This window comes from Microcaecilia unicolor, chromosome 7 (genome assembly GCF_901765095.1).
Source record: "Microcaecilia unicolor chromosome 7, aMicUni1.1, whole genome shotgun sequence".
NCBI lineage: Eukaryota > Metazoa > Chordata > Amphibia > Gymnophiona > Siphonopidae > Microcaecilia > Microcaecilia unicolor.
Genome location: NC_044037.1, coordinates 155,933,629 through 155,958,221, shown reverse-complemented (window position 1 = coordinate 155,958,221; position 24,593 = coordinate 155,933,629). Strand labels below are relative to the sequence as shown.

At 45.4% G+C, this 24,593-nt stretch overlaps 1 protein-coding gene across 1 annotated transcript in view; it reads left to right on the top strand.

The window, feature by feature from the left end:
- AGAP1 (ArfGAP with GTPase domain, ankyrin repeat and PH domain 1) overlaps nucleotides 1–24,593 on the top strand; it is a 2,358,592-nt gene that overhangs the window by 277,686 nt on the left and 2,056,313 nt on the right. The window contains exon 3 of the mRNA XM_030210552.1: nucleotides 18,696–18,783. Coding sequence (XP_030066412.1) covers nucleotides 18,696–18,783 — 88 coding nt within the window. The remainder of the gene's footprint in view (nucleotides 1–18,695; nucleotides 18,784–24,593) is intronic.

Here is a 24,593-nt window from a genome sequence, read left to right as displayed (position 1 = left end):
ATGCTATAAATAAATAAATAAAATATCAAAACTCCATACAGATTCCTTTAACTGAGCTGCCACAACTTCCTCCAGAAGGTTAGCAAGAAGGAGGGATACATAGACTGGGTCTGTAGCTAGAGCAGATCATTATCAGCACTTGAAGACTTCAGAATAGGGGTTAGAATGGTGTCCTCTAAAGAGAAAAGAAATCATTTTGATTTTAACGCCTAGTTTATAAAAAGTTGATTCTGTTACCCACCTAGGCATACCTTTAAAAGTAAAGCAGGGCATGGAACTGAAATCATAGCTTCCTTTTGGATATTTATTCAAAATCTGCAACACCTCAAACTCTGCCTTTGGGATAAATTTGCACAGTCACTTGGGACTGCTATTAAAAAAACAAAAACAAAGCTGTCTGTCCCAATCTCATCCTCAGGGATTTTCAAGTAATCTTGGATTCTCTTTCTCTTGGCTTCAAAATAATCTTAATCCTAACAGGGGAACTCTGGAGTATACCAACTATGTGGGTTTAATTTACCTATCCCTGGAAGCCTCCCACTTAACTGAAGCATTCTTTGGCTGCCTTTAATTTAAAGGTTTGACTGTGTGCAGAGGATCACAGAAGATTTGTGAGACTCTGCAATTCCTAGTGTTTCTCTGTGTTTTTTTTTATCACAGGGATAAGAACAGTGGCTTTATATTGCAGTGGAGTTTTTTTTCTTTCTTCACTTGAGCAGGGACGTAGCCAGACACCCAACTGTGGGTGGGCCTGGGCCCAAGATGAGTGGGCAGAAGAACTCTGCCTTGTCCCACAAGTGATTTGGTCTCTCCCACTCTCGCCTGCATGCCATATGGTCTCTCAAACATCCCCCCTCCCTCGCATACCCACTTAAATAGCAGATTTTCACTGGCAGTGAGCAGCAACTAATACACACTGCTCATGTTGGCCCCACAGCTTTCCCTCTGATGCAACTTCCTGTTTCCGCATAGGTGGGAATGCATCAGCGGGAAGACTGTGGGGCCGGTGCGAGCAGTATGTATGAGTCGCTGCTTGCTACAGACAAAGATCTGTTATTTACAAGGTATGCAGGAGAGACAGTTGTTGGGAGTTTTCGACTGGTGGGTCTTGGGGATCTCTGCCCACCCTTGGCTACGCCACTGCACTTGAGAACTTATTGGATACAAAGATCAGCAATATTCAATATCTGCTACAATTATTAAGAACTGGGTTTTGTGTGCCCTTGCGTTTTTTTAGGGCTCACTGACTGATCTTTATTGAGATTGTGCTCTGATGATACACAGAGACTGAAGAAACTGCAATTTAGGGTTTATGTTCAATGTTCTTTATGGGATTTACATATGTGATCAGGGTATAAGTCTGGTGTGGATGGCAGTGTGAGTGAGTTGCAGGGATACTGTTTGGTAATTCTTTTAATGCACTAGTTTTCACTAATAAAGTTTTTGTAATTTATATAGAACAGGAGTACTGTTTGTTGTTAATGTTCAAAATAATCTGCCAGGTCTACAGCAGACAGAGCTTCAGAGCTTTTAACACCGTCTGTCTCCTATCCTAAATAAACTCTTCACAATTTTTAATAAATTCTATATGTCCTTGCCCTCTTCGCGGCTTCAGTGAAGGGTTCGTAATGTTCGTAAGTGTGTCACATCTCTCTCTGCCCTGCCCTCGCGTCAAAACGTGATCAAGGGCGGGTAATCAGAAGCCAGGACTGAGGGAACGAACTCACATCAACGTTCTGAAGCTGACTCCGTGGACGGCCAGGGCTTTCAATAACGCCGCCGCTTCGACGGAGTTAATCTGGGGGCACAGTACAATTGCTGGGTGGCTGGGGGGGCAGGGGACAGAGGAGAACCTCAGGGTGGCTGGAGGGGGGGCAGGGGACACAGGACAATCGCTGGGTGGCTGGAGGGGGGGCAGGGGAGAGAGCATAATTGCTGGGTGGCTGAAGGGGAGGCAGGGGAGAGAGCATAATTGCTGGGTGGCTGAAGGGGGGGGGCAGGGGAGAGAGCATAATGGCTGGGTGGCTGAAGGGGAGGCAGGGGAGAGAGGGGAAATCACTGCATGACTTGAGGGGGGGCAGGGGATACAGGAGAATCGCAGGGTGGCTGGAGGGAGGCAGGGGAGAGAGCACAATCGCTGGGTGGCTGAAGGGGGACAGAGGAGAATTGCTGCATGGCTCAAGGGGGGCCAGGGGAGACAGGAGAATCGCTGGGTGGCTGGAGGGGGGCAGGGGAGAGAGGACAATCACACACACTCTCTCTCTCACAGACACACTCGCACCCACTCTCACTCTGTCACACACACACACTCGCACGTTGCTGCCAACCACACGGAGGGGTGGAGAGGCAGGGGGTCCTGAGACAACAGGGGGGGGGGAGGGGGTCCTCAGACCTGAGAGGGGGGGAGGGGATCCTGAGACCACAGGGGAGGGCATCCTGAGACCAGAGGTGGGGAAGGGGGTCCTGAGACCACAGAGGGAGGGGGAGGCGTATCTGTCACACACACACTCTCACACACACTGTCTTTCTCTCTCTCACTCTCACACAGTCTCTCACACTATGTCTCACACTGTATCACATTCACTCTCTATGTGTCACACAGTTACTCACACACTCTCGGTTGCATACACTCTCGGTCTCACAGACAGTCTGTGTATCACACACATACTCTCTCACTTTCTCACACATACTCTCTCACTTTCTCACACACACTCTCACACACAGTGTATCTGTGTGAAACACACTCTCTCTCACAGTCACTGTGTCTCACATACGCACTCGCACACACTCTCATTCTCACACACACACACTCTCTCTCTCACAGTCACATTCACACCCAGACTCACACACACTCTGTCACACACACACACTCGCACATTCACTCTCTCTCACACAGTCACTCTCACACACACTCTCTCAAACATACACACTCCGAGAAAAACCTTGCTAGCGCCCGCTTCATTTGTGTCAGAAACGGGCCTTATTTACTAGTCTAATATAATAAAACGCACCGTGAACGTTCTGAAGACAACGTTCTGTGAAGCCGGAAGCTTGAAGCCGGAAGCCTAAGTTCTCAGGACAACGTTCTGTGAAGCCGGAAGCTTGAAGCCGGAAGTCTGAAGCCTTGAAGCCTTGAAGCCTGAAGCCTTGAAGCCATCTGACGTCACTCCCAGGCTGAGGCTGAAGGGTTCGGGGATTCGTGGTGTGAAGCCTCCCTTCAAGCCAGCCAGCCAGCCGTCTCTGCCCCGCCCTCGCGACAAAACAAACAAATCCGGAAGCGAAACGTCAGGGAAGGAGGCGGCGCTCCCGACGTCTAGCCTTCCCTTCGCTGTGTTCCGCCTTCAAAACAAGGCGGAACACAGCGAAGGGAAAGCTAGACGTCGGGAGCGCCGCCTCCTTCCCTGACGCTTCGCTGCACGAACCGCCACGGAGGTAAAGTTAAAAAGAATTTAAAAAAAAAAAAAAGGGAGGCATGGATGTGAGGCATGGATGCGAAGGAGGGGGCATGGATGCGAAGGGGTGGGGGGGCATGGATGCGAGGGGGGGGGGCATGGATGCGAGGCATGGATGCGAAGGGGGGGGCATGGATGCGAGGGGGGGGCATGGATGCGAGGCATGGATGCGAAGGGGGGGGGGGAAAGAAGAGGGCGGCCAGGCTGGGACATGGGAGAGAGCGTAGCATGGATGCGAGGGGGGGGGGTCATGGAAGGGCGAGAGGGGACTTGCTGGAAAAGGATGAATGGAGGCGGCAGGGGACAGAGGAGCATGGATTACAGAGCAGGCCTCAGGCAGAGAGGGGAAATGCTGGATAGGGAAAAATGGAGGGGCCAGGTGACAGATGAGCATGGATGGGCATGGATTGGAAGGGCAGGACTCAGGGAGAGGGGAATTGCTGGATAGGGATGAATGGAGGGGACAGATGGGCATGGATGGATATGGATTACAGAGCAGGCCTCAGGCAGAGAGGGGAAATGCTGGATAGGGAAACATGGAGGGGCCAGGTGACAGAGGAGCATGGATGGGCATGGATTGGAAGGGCAGGACTCAGGGAGAGGGGAATTGCTGGATAGGGATGAATGGAGGGGACAGATGGGCATGGATGGATATGGATTACAGAGCAGGCCTCAGGCAGAGAGGGGAAATGCTGGATAGGGAAAAATGGAGGGGCCAGGTGACAGAGGAGCATGGATGGGCATGGATTGGAAGGGCAGGACTCAGGGAGAGGGGAATTGCTGGATAGGGATGAATGGAGGGGACAGATGGGCATGGATGGATATGGATTGCAGAGCAGGCCTCAGGCAGAGAGGGGAAATGCTGGATAGGGAAAAATGGAGGGGCCAGGTGACAGAGGAGCATGGATGGGCATGGATTGGAAGGGCAGGACTCAGGGAGAGGGGAATTGCTGCATAGGGATGAATGGAGGGGACAGATGGGCATGGATGGATATGGATTGCAGGGCAGGCCTCAAGCAGAGAGGGGAAATGCTGGATAGGGATGAATGGAGGGGGCAGGTGACAGACAAACATGGATGGCCATGGATTGGGAGGTCAGGGCTCAGGGACAGAGGGGAATTGCTGGAAAAGGATGAATGGAGGGGGCAGGGGACAGATGGCCATGGATTGGGAGGGCACGGCTCACACTCTCTCTCTCATATACAATGTCTTTCTCACTCTCACACACTCTGTCTCACACTGTATCACATTCACTCTCTATGTGCCACACAGTCACTCACACACTCGCTTGGTCTCATACACTCACTCAAACAGAGAATCTGTGTCTCACACACACTCTCTCTCTCGCCCACACACACACACTCTCACTCACACTGTGTCTCACATACACACTTGCACACACTCTCATTCTCACACACACACTCTCTCACAAACACACTCACACCCAGACTCACGCTCTCTCTCACACAATCACACTTTCACTCCGACTCTCAAACAGTCACTCTCACATACACTCTCCCAAACATACACACTCCGAGGAAAACCTTGCTAGCGCCCGTTTCATTTGTGTCAGAAACGGGCCTTTTTTACTAGTTTATTTATAAAACACAAACCAGAACGATGCCCGACACAGGCCATGTTTTGCCCACACAGAGGGCTTCATCAAGGGCTGTATGGTGTATTTAAAACTCTTCACCACCATATATATGCAACACAACTTCTTAAAAAGGCACTGGCAGCAAAAAAAAAAACACACACAGAAAATAACAGCATGCTCTAGAACGAACAGTAATGTTATTGAAAAAAGTTTGCTTTTGTCTTTTGAGTTGACATGTTTGATTTTGTGTCTGTCTATCTGTGGATATTGATTTTTTATATTATACTAGGAAAAAAAAGGCCCGTTTCTGACACAAATGAAACGGGCGCTAGCAAGGTTCTCCTTGGAGTGTGTATGTTTGAGAGAGTGTGTGTGAGAGTGACTGTGTGAGAGAGAGAGTGAATGTGTGTGTGTGCGACAGAGAGAGTGAGACTGGGTGCGAGTCTGTCTGTGAGAGAGAGTGTGTATGTATGAGAATGAGAGTGTGTGGGTCATCATTCCAGGGTCACCACCAGCCCTTCCTTCCACCCCTCCCTCTCCATATAAAAAGGTTGCTGTGACTGGAGTCTTCATAAAAAAAAAAAGAAATAGTTCTGAAAACGAAGGCGTAAGAGTTTTTGAACCATGTTCTCCTAAACTGAATACTCCCGTCACATGCATATAATAAAGCTCATCCTTATAACGCCTACTTGCTAAACCAGTGTTATGGCCCAAGAGTAGGGGGGGGATCACGTGATGGTTTGAGGGAGGAAGTCACGTTTTCTTTCTCTCCAGGGCTCCTCTTCCTTCAAGTAGAAAAAACGAGTACAAAACAAGAGCGAATCTGACCTGAACTCATGATACGTTCGTGTAGCTGCTGATGGACCACTTTGTGCTACGAGAAACTAGAACAATGCCAGGCAGAGTGGTGAAGAAAGAAGCGGAGAAACAGCGCGGGCCTGGCGAATCCAAGATGGCACCGAGCCCCACACCGTAGTCCCCGCCGAAGTTCCACCACCTCCAACTGCAACAAATATCGGAAGCGGTGAAATCCGCGTTAGACCCTCAGCTGAATAAGCTATCTGAACAGCTGGCAGGTGTCGAGACGCTGTTGGGAGAGACGACACGGAGGACAGGCGAGCTAGAAGTGCGGGTGTCTGACTTGGAGGACTCGGCAGCAGGCAAGGACGCGCTTATAAAAGATCTTCAATTAGCTTTTAAATCGCAAGCGCAATATATAGATGATCTCGAAAACCGCTCTCGGAGGTCAAATCTCCGCCTTATAGGCATTCCAGAATCGGTATCAGACCGCTCTCTGCCCACTCAACTTGAACACTGGCTCAAATTAGAATTCTCGCTTTCAGATAGCGCAGGCCCTTTATGCCTAGAAAGAGCACATAGGCTGGGAAGGAAGCCTAATGCTGGAAACCGGCCCCGAGCAGTCATCATTAAAGTACACAACTTTTTACATAAGGAGGAAATCCTGAGGGGCGCTCGGGCAAAGTGGGACACTAACGTTTGGTGGATCGAGAGTCAAGATTTTTCAGGACTATTTTGTTGCCCTACAAGAATGCAGTAGGGCTTTTGGCCCAATCTGCAAGCAGCTGGCCAGGAGAAACCAAAGGTTTATGCTGCTATACCCAGCCCACTTAAAAGTTTTGGCAGAGGGCGGATGGAAGACCTACTAAATCCCGGAAGAAGCCCAAGCTTGGCTACAGGGCGAGCCACCAGCACCTCTTGGACAGAGCTGAAAACCCAAGCGCCAGCTAAGTGGAGAAATCTATGATACCAGATGGAGTGAATCTGCCAGGCTTGAGATGACGTTCCAGGGTGAATAACCCAGGCAATTTGGCAACGGTGCAACCTTTATGGAATGCGAGAAAGTTTGAGATTGTAAGTTCACATGGTTAAAGACTGTTGTGGTCACATAGACATTATAAGGAAGGGTCAGTAAGAAGGGGGAGGGGAGTCCCCTGCCATTGCTAGATCCTTGTTCTCCTAGTAGATGTTGCGAAAGGAGAACGCTAGGTTAAATGGGGCTGTTGGGGGGAGAGGGGGGCGGGGGAAGATAGGGAGGAGGGAGGGTGGTTTAATAGGGGACAAGAGAAGGGGATTAAGCCAAGATGTAACTGCTAGCAAAATTGGGGGACTTCAGTGGAGTTGGGCACTGGGGATCCTCTCCTATCATGAATTACAGCTCTATGCGGTAATCATTTGCTTTAATGGGAGGGAGGACCCGGGTTAGGTTTATAACGTGGAATGTAGGTAGCATAACATCACCCATCAAAAGGGCCAAGATTTTGCAGGCACTAAAGAGACACAAGGCTGATGTGGTCTGTCTCCAAGAGACCAGGCTAACTGCAGAGGAACATCAAAAGTTGAAAAGATCCTGGGTGGGGGAAGTGCACGGGGCATCGGCGGAGGGCAGGCGTAGTGGGGTAGCAATCCTAGTTTGGAAAGGACTGGTGGCTAAGACGAAATTAATAGAGGAGGACCCCCATGGGCGATTTGTGATTGTTCACTTATGGTTAAAGCATATTGAGTACCTGGTGGTAGCAGTATATGGCCCAAACCTTTATGATAGATCTTTTTATGACCATATAACTCAAAAATGCCTTCAACATAACTCTTTACCACTTATGGTGTTGGGTGACTTTAATTTAGTGGCTGACCTTGTAATGGACTGCTCCACTCCTAGGCGGGCAATTAGAGGAGGGTCGGGGTCTAGGGCCCTCTCCCAGCTGGCGCAGACTCTAAATGTGATCGATGTGTGGCGCGCCTTGCACCCGGGGGAGCATGACTATACCCATCTCTCGCGGGCTCACGGGATGCTGTCACGCATCGATTACATCCTGGTGGACCGTAGAGTGTTTCCCTGTGTAGGAGCAGTGGAGATAGGACCCGAGGAGATAACAGACCACTCTATGGTTTGGTTGGAACTGGAGGACCAAGACTCTAGAGGGGGAGGGGCGGGATGGCGCTTCCCATCAAATTTAGCTTCAGCCCCTGACTTTAAACGATACCTAATAGTTGGGATGAGTATGAGCGACATAATAAAGAACATAAGGAGCAACCAACTTTATTTTGGCAGGCTGCCAAGGCTGTCCTCAGGGGAGCAGTAATTGTGTATACAGCAAAAATCGCCGAATAACTGGGGCGATCCTTAACCTGGAAGAAAAGGTCAAGAAAGCAAGGCGTAGATACATGGCTGCCCCGTCTAAATACACGCGGGAGCAAATGCACACAATGCAAATATCATTAAACTCGCTGCTCCATGAAAGGGCTTCTAAAGCTCTAGTGTTTATACCTGTATAACTTGCAGAGATATGGAAATAAGGCGGGAGCAATGCTTGCGAGGGTGGTCAAGTCTTGGGGTGGATCAAGAGCGATCGTAGCGGTAAGGGACTGAGCAAGGACGATCCAAAATGGAAGAGAGGAGGTAGCAGCAATATTTCAGCAGTTTTATAGTGAGATGTACAAGTCACAAGCTCCCCCTTCCCTGAAGGCAGTAGAGAGTTACTTAAGGAAAGCTGGAATGACCGAGATAACGGAGTTGGAGGTAGATGAGCTTAATAAGCCCATAACAGGGAAAGAACTACAAGAAATAATTAAATCCCTGCCCACTCACTCTGCTCCAGGACCAGATGGCTTCACAAGTGAGTTCTATAAAATCCTGAGCCTATCTATTGTAGGGCTGCTACACTCTTATTTTGAGGAGGTGGTAGAACAAGGCCAGTTTCCCCTTTATGCGAATGAAGCATTAATCACCTTACTTCATAAATCTGGGAGACCGGAGGACCAAGCTGGCTCCTATAGACCAATATCTTTAATTAATGTAGATGTTAAAATCCTAGCAAAATTGTTGCAGAATCCAGGGGCTACTACCAAGACTCATATGACCAGAACAAGTGGGGTTTGTCCGCAACCGTCACTCAGGGGTCAACGCTGAGAAAGCATTTGATAAAGTGAGCTGGGACTACATGTTTGCAGTGCTAAGGCATATTGGAATCCAGGGATGGGTGTACGAAGCTATCTGCTCGCTACATTCGAACCCTCAAGCTGCGGTTCTCATTAATGGAACCCGAACGCAGCAATTTTCAATAGCAAGAGGCACAAGACAGGGATGCCCCCTATCCCCTCTTCTCTTTTTCTTTCAATTGAGCCATTGATAAGATGTTTGCAGAAGGGAGGAGGGGGGGGGGGATCGCAGGGGTTGAGGTGGGAGGTGAGAGGGTGAAGACCTTGGTCTTTGCCGATGACCTACTGATAATATCCACCTCCCCAGGATCTTCACTACCGGCCTTGTTGGAAGAGATAGATCTCTTTTGTGCCATATCAGGGTTTAAAGTTAATTTAGAAAAGTCCCAAATCATGAGGCTGCATCACCTAGATGTTGGTGCTAGTCCTGAGGATTACTCATTGCAGCAAGCAGGGGCAGAGATTAAATATCTAGGTGTGCAAATCCCCCGAGACCTGAGTAGGCTATATGAGTCTAATGTGCAGAAACTATTGACTGACACGACAAGGAAACTAAGTCAGTGGCAGGTATTTCCCATCTTCCTTCTTGGGCGTATAGTGCTCTATAACATGATGATTATTCTGTGTTGGTTGTACACATTCCAAACTCTGCCAATATATCTGTCCAATAAAGATGAGAGATGCCAGAATGTGGTGCTGCAAAAGTTCTTGTGGCGGGGGAGGAAACCGAGACTGCCCCTGGAAACGATGTATATCCCAAGGGAATATGGAGGGCTGGGCTTGTTCAGTGTGAGGCATATAACGGTTGCAAGTACAATGAGACACATTAACGACTGGTTCCGACAATCCACGGACTTTTCAGCAACAAATATAGAGCTACGGCTGTTTGAACCATATCATTTTAGCAGTTCACTCCACGGGATCAGAGGGGAGGTTTCGCCAGTACTAAGCATTTCTAATATTTTGCTGCCGGCGCAAAAAGCCTGGAACTGGATATGTAGAACACACAGTTTCTTCCCTAGAGTGACCCCGATGTTGCCGATATGCGGGAATCACAAATTCCCTCCAGACAGCTATATAAGATCTTTAACAAATGGAAAGACCGAGGCACGGTGTATTTACAACAGATCTTAATCCGAGATGGAAAACTCTACTCATTTACAAAACTGCAGAAACTCAGTCTTCTCGCTTCTGGAGATTATTTTCATTATTGGCAGCTGCTCCACTATGTTAAAACCCTACCGTGGAAGGCTCTAACTGAAGATGTGCAAGAGGGAGCTACCCTTGGCTTTCTCTCTAGGCTCCCAACAAAAAGTTCCCCTGAGATACCATTTACAATACATTAAGGACACCATTTCAGAACCGGACTACAAAAGATATGCTGGAGAATGGGAAAGGGACCTTTCAGTGGAAATATCCCCAAGCTTATTTAAAGAGATGTACTAGCAGCCTATAAAGTATCTCCATTTTTGGATCACTGAGTTACAATATCGATTTGCATTCAGACTCTATATATCCCCGCACCGGGCATGCCACATGGGCGCTACTTCAGATGGTGCATGCCCAAAATGTAAAGGAGAGGGCACAACTTTGGGGCATATGTTTTGGACTTCCCAGGGGTGACAAGGTTTTGGGCAACTTTGTTACGACAGATTTCTCGGATGTGGTCGACGAGCTGGATCTGCACCTCACTCCTCCTATTTGGCAAGCCCAGCCTCCAACTCCCCAGGCGAAAAGGATATGTGAATTTTGTGAAACGGGCCACGTTAATCGCTAAAAAGACTATCTTGACGGACTGGCTCTCTACAACTGGCCCATATCTCCAGAAATGGAGAATGCAGATGGTACATCTTTTGAAAGCTGAGAGGGGGATGCTAAGGGAGAACGACTCCCAGGTGTATAAAGATTATTGTACCAGATGGGGCCCTTTTTTGGACACTTTACCCTCTAGGACCCGTAGCCACCTGCTAAATATGTGAACAGCCTAGCCTGAATGGGGAGGTTCCCTTCTCCGTAACTGGCAACAAAGGGGGAGAGGGTGGAGGAGGGGGGGGGGGGGGAATTGTAGAAATGTATACATGTACATGCTTGCATTCTTGTATTGTATTTTATTCTAGTTGAACTACAGATACTCTGTAAATGTACCTTGCGAAGTAATGTACTTGTTCAAAGTTGAACTCTGGTTCAATAAAAAAAGATTTAAATATATAGCCTGAGAGTAGTGTAGATTTAAAGGAAAAGAATGTTTTTAGATCTGAAGGATTTTCTGTGGCTCAGTGACATCTTTACTCATTCTAAGGTAATGTCCAGTTCTGTTTGTCAGTAAAGTCACAGAGATAATGGGAAATCTGCCGTCAGTACTGAGGGGAATGGAGAAATACATCTTTCTCTCTCTCTCTCTCTCTCTCTTTGCACTCTTCCATTCCTGCCATCGACACCGCTCCTCGCGCTCCACATTATCCTCCCGGAGGTCCTTCGGCAGCGGCGTGAGCCGCAAATGTTCTCTCCCGCCGCTGCTACTGTTGTCTTCATGATCGGAGTGCCCGCCCCGCAGCCATTTAGGCTGCGTCTTTGGAGCTCCGAGTATCACGGTCGTCCCCTCCCTCCCCTCTTCCAAATGCTCCCTGCTGCCTTTCTTTCTTTTCAGCTGGCACCGCGAGCCAGCTCACCACTTCCGGTTTTGCTGTGGTGCTGCTGCCGCTCCTCACGCTCCCACAACTGTTGTCTCCCGCTGCTGTTACTGTTGTCTTCGTGCCTGGACTACCCACCCGTAGTGCTGCGGCCTGGGAGGCTGGTTGGTATCGGCGGTGGTGACGGCCTTGGAAGGGGTGTGACACGTTCAGCGAGTTTTTTTTTTTTTTTTAATCCACTGGTTGCTTGTCTCGAGCTTTTTGCTGTTTGTGGGGTTGGATCAGCTGTGTGGTTTTTTTTTCTCACCCGGGATCATGTCATAGTGCGGCGAATGACGTCAGTCTGATCTACGGAACCTAGCAGACCAACTCCGAGGAAGCCACGGTCACAGGCAAGACAGAACGTTGGAGGTGAGAATTATTATATAGGATACCTATATCTAATTTTGTCAGCGTCTTGTTGATTATATCAAGGAGATATTTTGATGTGTCCTCTTCCCCCCCCCCCCCCCCCCCAAAAAAAAAAAAAAAAAGAAAATCCCCAACACACACACGTCCTATTGTTGCACCTTTGGTGATCTATATCTTCTGACTACTCAAGGTTGTGTGCACCTTAAAAATATATGGTTTAGTTATCACTTTGTGCGGTGGTTTAATATTAAATTCAGAAACGAACTGTGTGCTAGTACAAAGGTCCTAGACTTCAAGAGGACTGACTTCATGTCGATGAGTGATCACACTGAGGAAGCCCTATCAAGAACAAACAAACAAAAAAAATTTTTGAGCACAGAGAAACTATGAGCAGCAATAAAAGGATGCACAGAGAAGCCAGCTATTGCACTTACAAAGCAGATTAGCGGGAAGGGGGACTTTTTTAATTACTAGTCTTTTTACCACCTCCCCAAATTAGTACTCACCAGCCACCCGCGATTTAGATAAAAGACTAGGAAGGCCACACGTCTGAGAAAAGCAATTCTTTAATTACTTACCAAGGTACAGATACAGATTGGTATTTTCTCATATGGGAAAGCAGCACTGTCTGTGACTGTCTCTTCCAATGTACTGCTCGGTTATAGCTGTTTTTATACCTTTTGTGTTAAGTAATGCTTCACATTAATTCAGCACTTATCTTCCTCAGAGATCATTCTGTTCTCTGTTCTCATCATCTATTTTCCCTTGCTAAACTCACATTCTTCTGTCTATCCATAATTGCACCTCTCCCACTCCAGCTTGCACTTAGGAATGTCTTATCAGATCAGGGGTCTCTGGTTCACATACTTTTCAGCCTTTTTGCCCTGTTTCAAAGTGTCCTTTCGCTCTGTTTGAGTGCCCAGTCGTGCTCATTATTTACAGGACAGAGATATGGAAAGATGGATGCTGAATGGAAAGGGGGTGGAAAATGATGGAGAGAAGGAAAATGCTGAATGGAAGAGGGCACAGTAACAGACCTCAATTTTGAAATATGTTTGTGTTAAAAAAGAATATTTTCAAATAACTGGGCCAATTCTGACACTAACCAAAATGTGTTTGTTCTCAAACATCTTTAATGAGAAATATTTACTACTCCTGCCAGTATTCTGTGTGACTACAGAGTGCAGAATTTGCGCAGAATTCAACATTTCCATGCAGAGTCTACTGGCCTGCGGTAATGGAAGGAACCGCTCCCGCTTGCCTGACTCTCTGCCTGCTCAGCTGACTCTCGGAATGAATATCGGGAAGGAGAGCACATTCCACATCTTAGGGGCCACAAAGTAGAAGGCTGCTTTTCGAGTGGACTCATGGCGAGCATGTCTGATGGCAGGCAGAACAAGATGATTGGATTTAAGAGAATGAAGGGCACAAGTGGGGGGTATAAAGAAGGATTAGCAAGGGAAGATAAAGCGGTAATCCCAAGTGAAGAGCTTTATGAGCCAGATAGAATCTTGAAGCAGATCCAAAATTCAACAGAGAACCCAGTAAAGACGAATCAGAAGGGGTGAGACTTGATCAAATTTTTGCTCTGCAAAGAAACCAGGCACAGGAGTTTTGTAAAGTCTGTAATCGACAAACTTGAGAATGAGCGATAACACAGTAATCGACCTGTTAGATAACAGTGGCATGAATAAGAGTATGAATCGATTGGAACTCCAAGAAATTCAGAATTGAATAAAGATGACGCAGTGCAGAAAGACCTCGCTTAAGTACTTGGGAAATCTGATCGACAAAAGAAAGATGGGAAACAGACAGTAGGAATGGGAGCACCAAAAATTGGAGGAATATAGAATGGGGGAGTAGCATTCTAGAAATCCAACATGCTGCTGTTTTTGATGGGTTTTAGAACATGCTTGTTATCTAGCATCCATTGAGAAAGAAGAGAAAGACACTTGAAGAGATGGAAACTAGGGAGTTAGGAAAAATTAGAATAATTGTGTCTGTGTATAATGAAAAAGTGGATGCCAGTCATGGATTATTGTGGCTAAAGGGTCAAGGGAAAATGTTAGCAATGGTGATAGTAGGGAACCCAGGGGACCCCCACATGGAAGGAGGTAAGAGGAAGAACCAGCTTCACGAGTTTTAACAGAAAAAGATCTATCAGAAGGATATGAAGAGAACCAAGCCAGGACAGTACCAGAAATACCCCAAAGATTGCAACTGTGAAAGGAGAAGTGAATAATCAATGAGATTAAAAGCAGTGGATAGACTGAAAAAACAGTAACATGATAGAGCTAGAACATGACAGAGCCAGAATCAAGATGGGAATGTAACACGCTGGTTAATGCTACAACTGATTTGGTGCTGTGGATTGTTCTAAAACCCAACTGTTGTGGATGGAGGATAGACTGGTGTTCAACATGAGAGAGTAATTGTTCAAACACTGTTTTGTTTATGAAATCCTGGAAATATTAAAGGTTAATAATTTTAATTCATATGGATCATCAAGCTGCACTTTGCTAAAATCAATTCTTCCAGTGACTCTGGTAGCGAATCTGACTTATAGGTTTCACTAAAACAGATATCATCAATACGTTTAACCAGACAAACTAATAAAATGCTGCTTATATCTACAATATCTTAAGACTTTGATATAGAAATGATTAGTGACTGGTTAGAATGGGACGAAAATAATGATCCTAATACGGAATTTGTCAGAGGAGGACATTATAAAGGCTGTTCAACCGCAGCATGATATCCAAGAGAACGAGGGTGAGAGATGAAGATGATCCAACTGTGACAATTTCGCCTGCTGAAGCAATTACTGATCTTGATAAACTTATCAGATTTATGGGGAAACTAGTAAAAAAGGCCCGTTTCTGACACACATGAAATGAGCGCTAGCAAGGTTTTTCTCGGAGTGTGTATGTTTGAGAGAGTGTATGTGAGAATGACTGTGTGTGTGAGAGAGAGTGAATGTGCGAGTGTGTGTGTGTGAGAGAGTGTGTGTGTGAGAATGAGTGTGTGTGCAAGTGCGTATGTGAGAGACAGTGTGTGAGAGAGAGAGTGTGTTTCATACAGATAGTGTGTGTGAGACACAGATTCTCTGTGAGACTGAGTGTATGAGACCAAGAGAGTGTGTGTGAGACACAGATTCTCTGTGAGACTGAGTGTATGAGACCAAGAGAGTGTGTGTGAGACACAGATTCTCTGTGAGACTGAGTGTATGAGACCAAGAGAGTGTGTGTGAGACACAGATTCTCTGTGAGACTGAGTGTATGAGACCAAGAGAGTGTGAGTGACTGTGTGACACATAGAGAGTGAATGTGAGACAGTGTGAGACATAGCGTGTGAGAGAGAGAAAGACATTGACTGTGAGAGAGAGAGAGAGTGTGTGTGTGTGACAGAGATACCTCCCCCCCCTGGTGTCAGGCCCCCCCCCCCCCCCCCCCCCCCCCCGGTGTCTAAGCGTTACTGTGCAGGACGCTGAGCTCTGGCTATGCTTCAAGGAACTGATCAATCCTATTTAATAGAATGCACCTCCAACATTCTGAAGCCGAGAAACCTCGTTTGGTTGGTCACTTCTGCTTGTGACGAACCCGGAAGTATGTGATGTCAATTCAGGAGATGGATACAGAGAGCAGGAATGCCTCAGCCATGCAGTCAGCTTCAGAATGTTGGAGGTGCGTTTTATTATATAGGATATGGGGCAGAACCTTTAGAAATTGTGCACCGTAGGGGAATGACAGATTTTGAGAGGGAAAAAAAAAAACAAATTGCAAACTTAAAACAGCTAAAGGTTACTGATTAAAAAAAAAAAAGCAATGGCCTATTTAGTTTAGACCTCAGATTTTTATAATACTCAACTTTACAGTACTTTTGTTTTGCAAATATAGTTTGATGCAGAATTGACTCTTATTTTGTAAATGATTTTTGTGGAAATAATGTATATTGTCTGTACCTAAAGGTTTTCACACTTGGTCTTTGACACTATTTTATTGTTTTGGTTATAAGCGCTCCATATATAAGCAGTTAAATAATATTGCCTCCCAACAACCGCGTACTTATGGTGCTCCACCTGTAATTGTATGTATAAACATGCATATATTGGAGAAAGAAGAGTCCCATATTTCAATATGCTATTGTCCTGTTCATATTTACTTAAATTGGGCCGCGCAGGTCTATTCCGTTTCCCACATTCCACAACATAGCAGTGCTATGTGTTTTATATATGTGACTTCCCTCCCTTTGAAAATAGCCATGCCTGAAGGGTGGGATGAGAGCTTTTCAGGGTGGTCACTGAGCTGCTATTGACAGCGTGATAGAGAAATCAGAACGAAGCCCAGGCCTTGGGGGAGGGAGGGAGGGAGGGGACAGGACATGAAAACTAATGAAAGGGACTGTGTGGAGAAAAGTCTGGTCTTTGGTAGCCCACCTCTGCCGAGATCCAGGGACAGATTAACAGTGGTTGGGGCCCCCGGGCAGTAAAGGTAATTGGACTCTCCCCCCCCCCCCCCCCCGGCCACTGCCTGCTGCCCCACCGCTACACAGCCACCTCCCCTCCCACACACCCTAAGTAAATGGGCCCTTCCCGGTCCTACCTTGAAGGGCCCTGGTGATCTAGTGGCTTCTTGTGGGGAGGGGGCAGGAAAGAACCCAACTCTTTCCTGTCCGCTATCGCTACTATGCCCAGTGCTGCCGTGTTTTCCAAATGACTGCCGAGACTTACCATGGCAGTTTTGCAAGTCTTGGTAGCCATTTTTAAAACATGCTGGTGCTGCCAGGCAGAATAGCAGCAGTGTGCAAAAGAGTGAGATTCTTTCCTGTCCCCACAGAGGCCATTAGACTGTAATGTGCAGCGGCAGCAGGCAACCAGGCAGAGCCTCTGGGCCCTTGGTCAATGCCTGGTTGCCCAAATGGTCAGTCCGCCCCTGCCAAGACTCATAGCACCGAGGAGGGAGTCCCGAGTACCAAGGCAGGAGAAGTTTGCAAGTGTAGTGTTCGGAAGCCTCTGCACAAGGCAGAAGGTGCCTGCGGAGATGTTCCTGATTTGGGATCAAAGTAGGATAACTGCCTCAGGTGGGAGAAGTGGGAGCAGGCATGCCTCAGTTTTGGTGAGACTTGTATTGCATGAGTGAATGGACCCTGTTCCGGGATGGAAGAAACCATGGAGGAGTGATCAAAGACTAAAGGGGATATAGTGTGGATGGTTACCTCGCACAACTCTCCTGTCATGGAGTGAAAAAAGGAACTGAGTAGTAATTAGAGAAACTACAACAGTTGTGTGTGGAGACAATTATGGACTGAATTTAAATCAAGAGGAGAATTAACAAGTACTGTTTCTGGTTTAGTAAATAGAAGAGATTTGAGGTAGGATTGAACTGAGAACCCTAGATGCCTTGATGATATTGACTATTCTGTTGGCAGTGTGCAGACCATCTGAAGGAAAAAATCACCCTGAATTGTACCGACCAAATTATCAAATTTATGAACTGTTTTTCCAAGTTACTGTTAGTAAAGCAAGTTAGTGTCTTCACCTGGGACTGCTGACTCATTGGTGTGCAAAAGAACGAAAGATTGCCTAGAGTAAGAGTACCCTCAACCTACTGGAGTAAGTCCGGCCCTAGCCTATGCCCAGCTCCTGTGACTGCCAGTGGAGCTGTGTGTGTGGCAGAGAGATATTTTGGCTTTGTTTTTGTGCCCCTCCCCCAGACCCCAGGTTGAAAGTGGAGTAAAACCCTGGGGTGGAGCTGAGCTAGAGGTGTGTGCACTGCCTGGATGAGTTACCTATACATATTAAAAGCTATACATATATTATGTCTTGTTCAGTAGAACTCACAATGAATTTAGTATGCAAGCTAAATTACTTTTGTTGTACCCACCAAAATTCAGCCAGTTTAACATTCATGTAAATAAATCCTTCATATGCAGCCAAAAAACTATAGTGTGTGTGCATGCTGCAGGTCTCTTTGCTAACTAGTCTAACTTGAGATTCAGCCCTAATCTGTTATTATTTCACACCCTGATCCAGGCCCCTCCTCCATCAAAAGTAGACTTCCCTTCCTCTGATGTGGAGCAGCCTGACTTCAAGCTCTGACTCCTCCGGAATGTTTTCTCATTTTGGGGATCCTAGCCTATCACCAACAGTAGGGATATGAAAATCCTCTTTTTAAGTATCAATGAATAAAGCCACCCAGCAGTGCTTCTCCTTATTACATGGAGAGAACTATGGAAATATATTGACTTTATAACTGTTTCCAAAAAAAGATGCTGCTTAAATCTGTCTTGCTTGACTGTTCCTCTTTTGCAGAATTTTGATGTTTGAAAGAAAACTGATCAAATGTGTAAAATCAATCAAGTTGTGCTTTTAGCAAACAAAGGCTTGGACCAGAGTAACCTTAGGAAAAAGGTGAAGGTCCAGCTGTTTAGTGGGGATTATTAGGAGAGTTGGTCTGTTACAGATGAAATAGATTGATAGCTTTTTAAATGAAGAATGCAGAGTTTTATTTCAGGGAGGGACTGAGAAGCTGTGATCATGTATATTTTATTTATGGATGTTGATTTGTACCCAGAGACTTATTTTGGATGGGGACTAATGCTTAAGAATGTTTCTGCTGTACCACATTGATTTTTTTTTGTTTTGTTTAGGGAATTGTGGGTAATTTAGCCAGTGGCAAGTCAGCTTTGGTGCATCGGTATCTGACTGGAACCTATGTTCAGGAAGAATCACCTGAAGGTATGAAGAGAGTGAAGGAAGGGGCAGTAGATGAATAATATGAAGTTGCTGCAAACGTCTTGAGTTTTGTTGTTACTTTTATACACAATAGACTGTATTCATTTGTATAGCCAGTATTATACATGCAAGATCAGTATAAAGGAGTTCCAATGTTTATATCTTTCCTATTTGAATTATTCGCTTTCTGGATTGGATTCTTTTGAAATGACATTTTGTTCTCATATCATGTAAGCAACCTTACTTGAAGAGTCCTGGTTGATTTATTTATTTATTTATTTATTTATTTTTGGTTAATTAGTATCCATGGTTGAGTCCAAAAATGTTGAGCGTGATTCTCTCATCTGTCCAATGTCATCAACTCCTGCCAGGAGATCATTGATATAGAGCAGTGATGGCGAACCTTTCAGAGACCGAGTGCCCAAACAGCAACCCAAAATCTAATTATTTATCGCAAAGTGCCATTCCCCCCTTTCTCTCCCCCTCGTCCCCCCTCACTCTCCCCCTCATCCCTCTCCCCCTTCCCCTGAGTTCAACAGGATCCCCCCTTCCTGTGAGTTCCACAGAGTCCCCTCTCCCTCCCAGTTCCAAGGCCAGGGTCCCCCCTCCCCTCTCCCTCCCTTCCACCCAGTTCCAGACATAAGCTTTTCCTGAGCAGCCTGTTCTCCCTCCTTCCGAGTACCAGGGCCCCCCTCCGAAATTTAAAAGTCATACCTGGTTGGGGTTAAGGCGGCGTCGGCGGCAGGAGCAGCAGTGAAAAGCGTGCTGACTCGGCGCGCCTTCAGCCTTCCCTTCTGTCTCTCAAGCTCTGTGGTCCCGCCCTTGCGGAAACAGGAAATGAGGGCGGGACCAGAGCTTGAGAGACAGAAGGGAAGGCTGAAGACGCGCCGAGTCAGCACGCTTTTCACTACTACTGCTGCTGCTGCCGACGCCGCATTAACCCCCACCAGGTATGACTTTCAAATTTCGGAGGTGGGCCCTGGTGCTCGGAGGGCGGGGGGGCTGGAACTGGCTGAGGCAACGGCGCGCGTGCCCTCTCTGGCACGCGTGCCATAGGTTTGCCATCACTGATATAGAGGATATTGATGTTGGACATTTTTTTTCAGGTTTCTAAATATATTGAGATTTTATAGCCTGAAGTTCCTTATAACCATTTCTATTTACTAAAATAAGTATTTTCTGGTTGCCATTGTACCAGTCAGGGGATTTTATTATAATAAAAATGTTTCATTATCTATATTTAGTTTTTATCACGCCTGAAATTGATCTTCTCTAGTGTGCTCTAATTTTCCAAATGTCCTAGAACGTTTTCTACCAAGGATCTTAACACATTTTCACCAGTGTTAAATTTTTTACTTTTTAAACTGGAGAAATTAAAAATGATTTTAGTGGTGTAATTTAAAAGAAAGTTGAGGTAGACAACATTACTTCAGTTGGTAATGCTGCTAAATTTATCAGTGCTGCATTTAATAATGTATCCATTTACAAGCATCATATAGAGACCAAAATGATCCAGTTGTGTGTTAAAAGCATATTCTCTGATGGCCTCAGTACAGAGAGTGATATGCAGATGTGCTTCAGTCCTGATCAACCAGTCTGATTTTTGTAATAAAAACCAGAATGATGGTAGTTAGATATACCCATCATATGCATTGGAGAGCTTTCTAGGGCAAGGTTTTGCACATGTACAGTAAGAATACCATGTGCTATCAGACCAACTGCCACCCAGTTTAAATGCAGTTTGTCATCTAAGGAAGAGTGTTTTATTGAACATTTTTCTGGAAAAGTACTTTTATTGCAGTGTTTTTGCTCCTACATTTTGTTATAAGCTGTTATCCAGATATTTTGTTGAATTTCCTCTGTCTCTAGTTGAATGTTAGCCCATCCAAATCTGTCCAACTATGATCAGAGCATAGACTGTAGAAGCCTGCCCGGCACTGGTTTTGCTTCCCAATCACTGGGAATCCCAAGGGCTGCGTCAGGGGCTACAATAAACAAACAAATTAAATTATAATAAATAGAACATCAAATTTAAAATATAAAAACAACATACCACCCTAGTTTCTCATATAAACATGAACAAATAGATAATGTATAAGGTATAAAATGATAATAAAATATTATACATACATGTATGTAAAATCTAAACATGAATAAATAAGTATGCGGTATACATAGAAAGAGCCACTTAATACAAATAAATCAATCATCCCATTACAAAAACGCTTTTATGTATTTTAAAAAATGTATATATATAAACATGTATACGATTACCAACATATATATAATAAATAATATCTATATAAGAACATATAAAAACAGCAAAGCAAGGGCACTGATATAAAGAATTAGACCTTGAACTTATATAAATATGTGAATATTGTGTAACATATTAAATAATAAAAATGGAGTGGTAGACACATACCTAATTTGAAACCTTCTGAAAGGAGCAACTCTAAAAACGGAAAACCTAAAAATATGAATGCAATCAAACACTAAATATATCAAACCAGCAATAATAAAAGATCATAATGAAAAATTAAAAAATAAGAAGTAAAAACAAAAATAAAAATAAATAGCAATATGAATAAGATTATGCAATAAAAAGTTATAATAAATTGGAAAAAACCAGCTCATACAACAGATGCCTAAAATGACTGTCCAAAAAATAAGGAATAAAAATTAAAAATGAAAATGTTTAAAATCATTTAAAAAACACCATAAGCGCTCTAAAGTATTACTGTTACTCGTTCACAGTAAGAGAATATATGTGCAGGAAGGGGAATTTTAAAAACCCAAACATAGAGCGCAATAAAATATGCATAAATAGACATAAAACGAAACCGAAAGTAAAAGACATGTAGTGATTTGCTTTAAAAACAGAGATGAACAGTGCCTGAAAATACAAGTCTCCAAAGCACAGGAAAATGCTGATGTATTTCGATAATAGTTATAAAAACGCGCCAAAAGTAAAGGGGGAGGGGGGAAAACACCACTAAATGCTGCATGCAATTGTTGTCAGAGAGGGAAATAGCACTAGTATAACTGAGACACTATTTATGTTTATAAGGTCCTTCGGATAGTTTTTTTTAATGATTTTAAACAGATATCACCAAGTATAACCCTTTATTGTTAGACACCTTTGGCACATAGTTTTAGAGGTTTCTTTCTGACAATACGCAGCGAGCATACACACACCATAGCACTATTTTTTCTGACACAGCAATATATACTATAACCATGACATCATTCCATTAGATGTTTCTCACATACATTCAGTATATTGTGCATCTCCACATTCTGTTAGTCTGGACAGTAGTAATTTTATATACATTATTCATTTGGCGAAGGTATGATGCCTGCCTTCATTTTCATTTTTAATTTTTATTCCTTATTTTTTGGACAGTCATTTTAGGCATCTGCTGTATGAGCTGTTTTTTTTCCAAGCTATTATACACCACAAGTGAGTAACCTTTTATTGCATAATCTTATTCATATTGCTATTTATTTTTGTTTTTGCTTCTTATTTTTTAATTTTTCATTATTATGATCTTTTATTGCTGGTTTGATATATTTAGTGTTTGATTGCATTCATATTTTTAGGTTTTCTGTTTTTAGAGTTGCTCCTTTCAGAAGGTTTCAAATTAGGTATGTGTCCACCACTCCATTTTTATTATTTAATGTTACACAATATTTTCACATATTTATATATGTTCAAGGTCTAATTCTTTATATCAGTGCCCTTGCTTTGCTGTTTTTATATGTTCTTATATAGATATTATTTATTATATATATGTTGGTAATCGTATACATATTTATATATATACATTTTTTAAAATACATAAAAGCGTTTTTGTAATGGGATGATTGATTTATTTGCATTAAGTGGCTCTTTCTATGTATACCGCATACTTATTTATTCATGTTTAGATTTGTCAGTGCCCTTGCTTTGCTGTTTTTATGTATATGTTCTTATATAGATATTTATTATTTACTAGTAAAAAAGGCCCGTTTCTGACACAAATGAAACGGGCGCTAGCAAGGTTTTCCTCGGAGTGTGTATGTTTGGGAGAGTGTATGTGAGAGTGAGTATGTGAGAGACAGAGTGAAAGTGTGAGTGTGTGTGTGTGTGAGAGAGAGAGTGAGTCTGGGTGTGAGTGTGTTTGTGAGAGAGTGTGTGTGTGAGAATGAGAGTGTGTGCAAGTGTGTATGTGAGACACAGTGTGGGAGAGAGTGTGTGTGTGTGTGCGAGAGAGAGAGAGTGTGTGTGAGACACAGATTCTCTGTGAGAGTTTGTGTATGAGACCAAAAGAGTGTGTGAGTGACTGTGTGGCACATAGAGAGTGAATGTGATACAGTGTGTGAGTCAGAAAGACATTGTATATGAGAGAGTGTGAGCCCTGCCCTCCCAATCCATGCCCATCTGTCCCCTGCCCCCTCCATTCATCCTTTTCGAGCAATTCCCCTCTCTCCCTGAGCCCTGCCCTCCCAATCCATGCCCATCCATGCTCCTCTGTCACCTGCCCCTCCATCCCTATCCAGCAATTCCCCTCTCTCCCTGAGCCCTGCCCTGCAATCCATATCCATCCATGCCCATCTGTCCCCTCCATTCATCCCTATCCAGCAATTCCCCTCTCTCCCTGAGCCCTGCCCTCCCAATCCATGCCCATCCATGCTCCTCTGTCACCTGCCCCTCCATCCCTATCCAGCAATTCCCCTCTCTCCCTGAGCCCTGCCCTGCAATCCATATCCATCCATGCCCATCTGTCCCCTCCATTCATCCCTATCCAGCAATTCCCCTCTCTCCCTGAGCCCTGCCCTCCCAATCCATGCCCATCCATGCTCCTCTGTCCCCTGCCCCCTCCATTCTTCCCTTTCCAGCAATTCCCCTCTCTCCCTGAGCCCTGCTCTCCCAATCCATGCCCATCCATGCTCCTCTGTCCCCTGCCCCCTCCATTCATCCCTATCCAGCAATTCCCCTCTCTCCCTGAGCCCTGCCCTCCCAATCCATGCCCATCCATGCTACTCTGTCCCCTGCCCCCTCCATTCATCCCTTTCCAGCAATTTCCCTCTCTCCCTGAGGGCTGCCCTCCCAATCCATGCCCATCCATGCTCCTCTGTCCCCTGCCCCCTCCATTCTTCCTTTTCCTGCAATTCCCCTCTCTTCCTTCCATGACCCCCCCTCGCATCCATGCTCCTCTCTCTCCCATGTCCCAGCCTGGCCCGCCCTCTTCTTCCCCCCCCCCCCTTCGCATCCATGCCCCCCCTTCGCATCCATGCTGTCGTTTTTACCCTGCCCTCCTGCTCCCATTGTTCAACTTTACTGCCCACCCTCTTCTCTCCCCCCAACATCCCTTTTCTTTTGTTTTTCTTTTTAAATTTACCTCCGTGGTGGCGGTTCCGGCAGCGCAGCGTCAGGGAAGGAGGCGGCGCTCCCGTTGTCTAGCCTTCCCATTGCTTAGTTCCGCCTTCTTCTGACGTCATCCTTGACGTCAGAAGAAGGCGGAACACAGCGAAGGGAAGGCTAGAGACGTCGGGAGCGCCGCCTCCTTCCCTGACGCTGCGCTGCCAGAACCGCCACCACGGAGGTAAATCTAATATACTAAAACGCACCGTGCATGGGTGCGATCAGTTTGTTTGTTTTTTTTTCTGCCCTCGCGATCTGTTTTTTTTCCCCCGCCCTCGACGTCATGATGTTTGACGCGAGGGCGGGGCAGAGACGGCTGGGTGGCTTCACACCACGAATCCACGAACCCTTCAGGAAGTGTTTGAGTGACTTCAGAACGTTGTCTTCAGAACGTTCACGGTGCGTT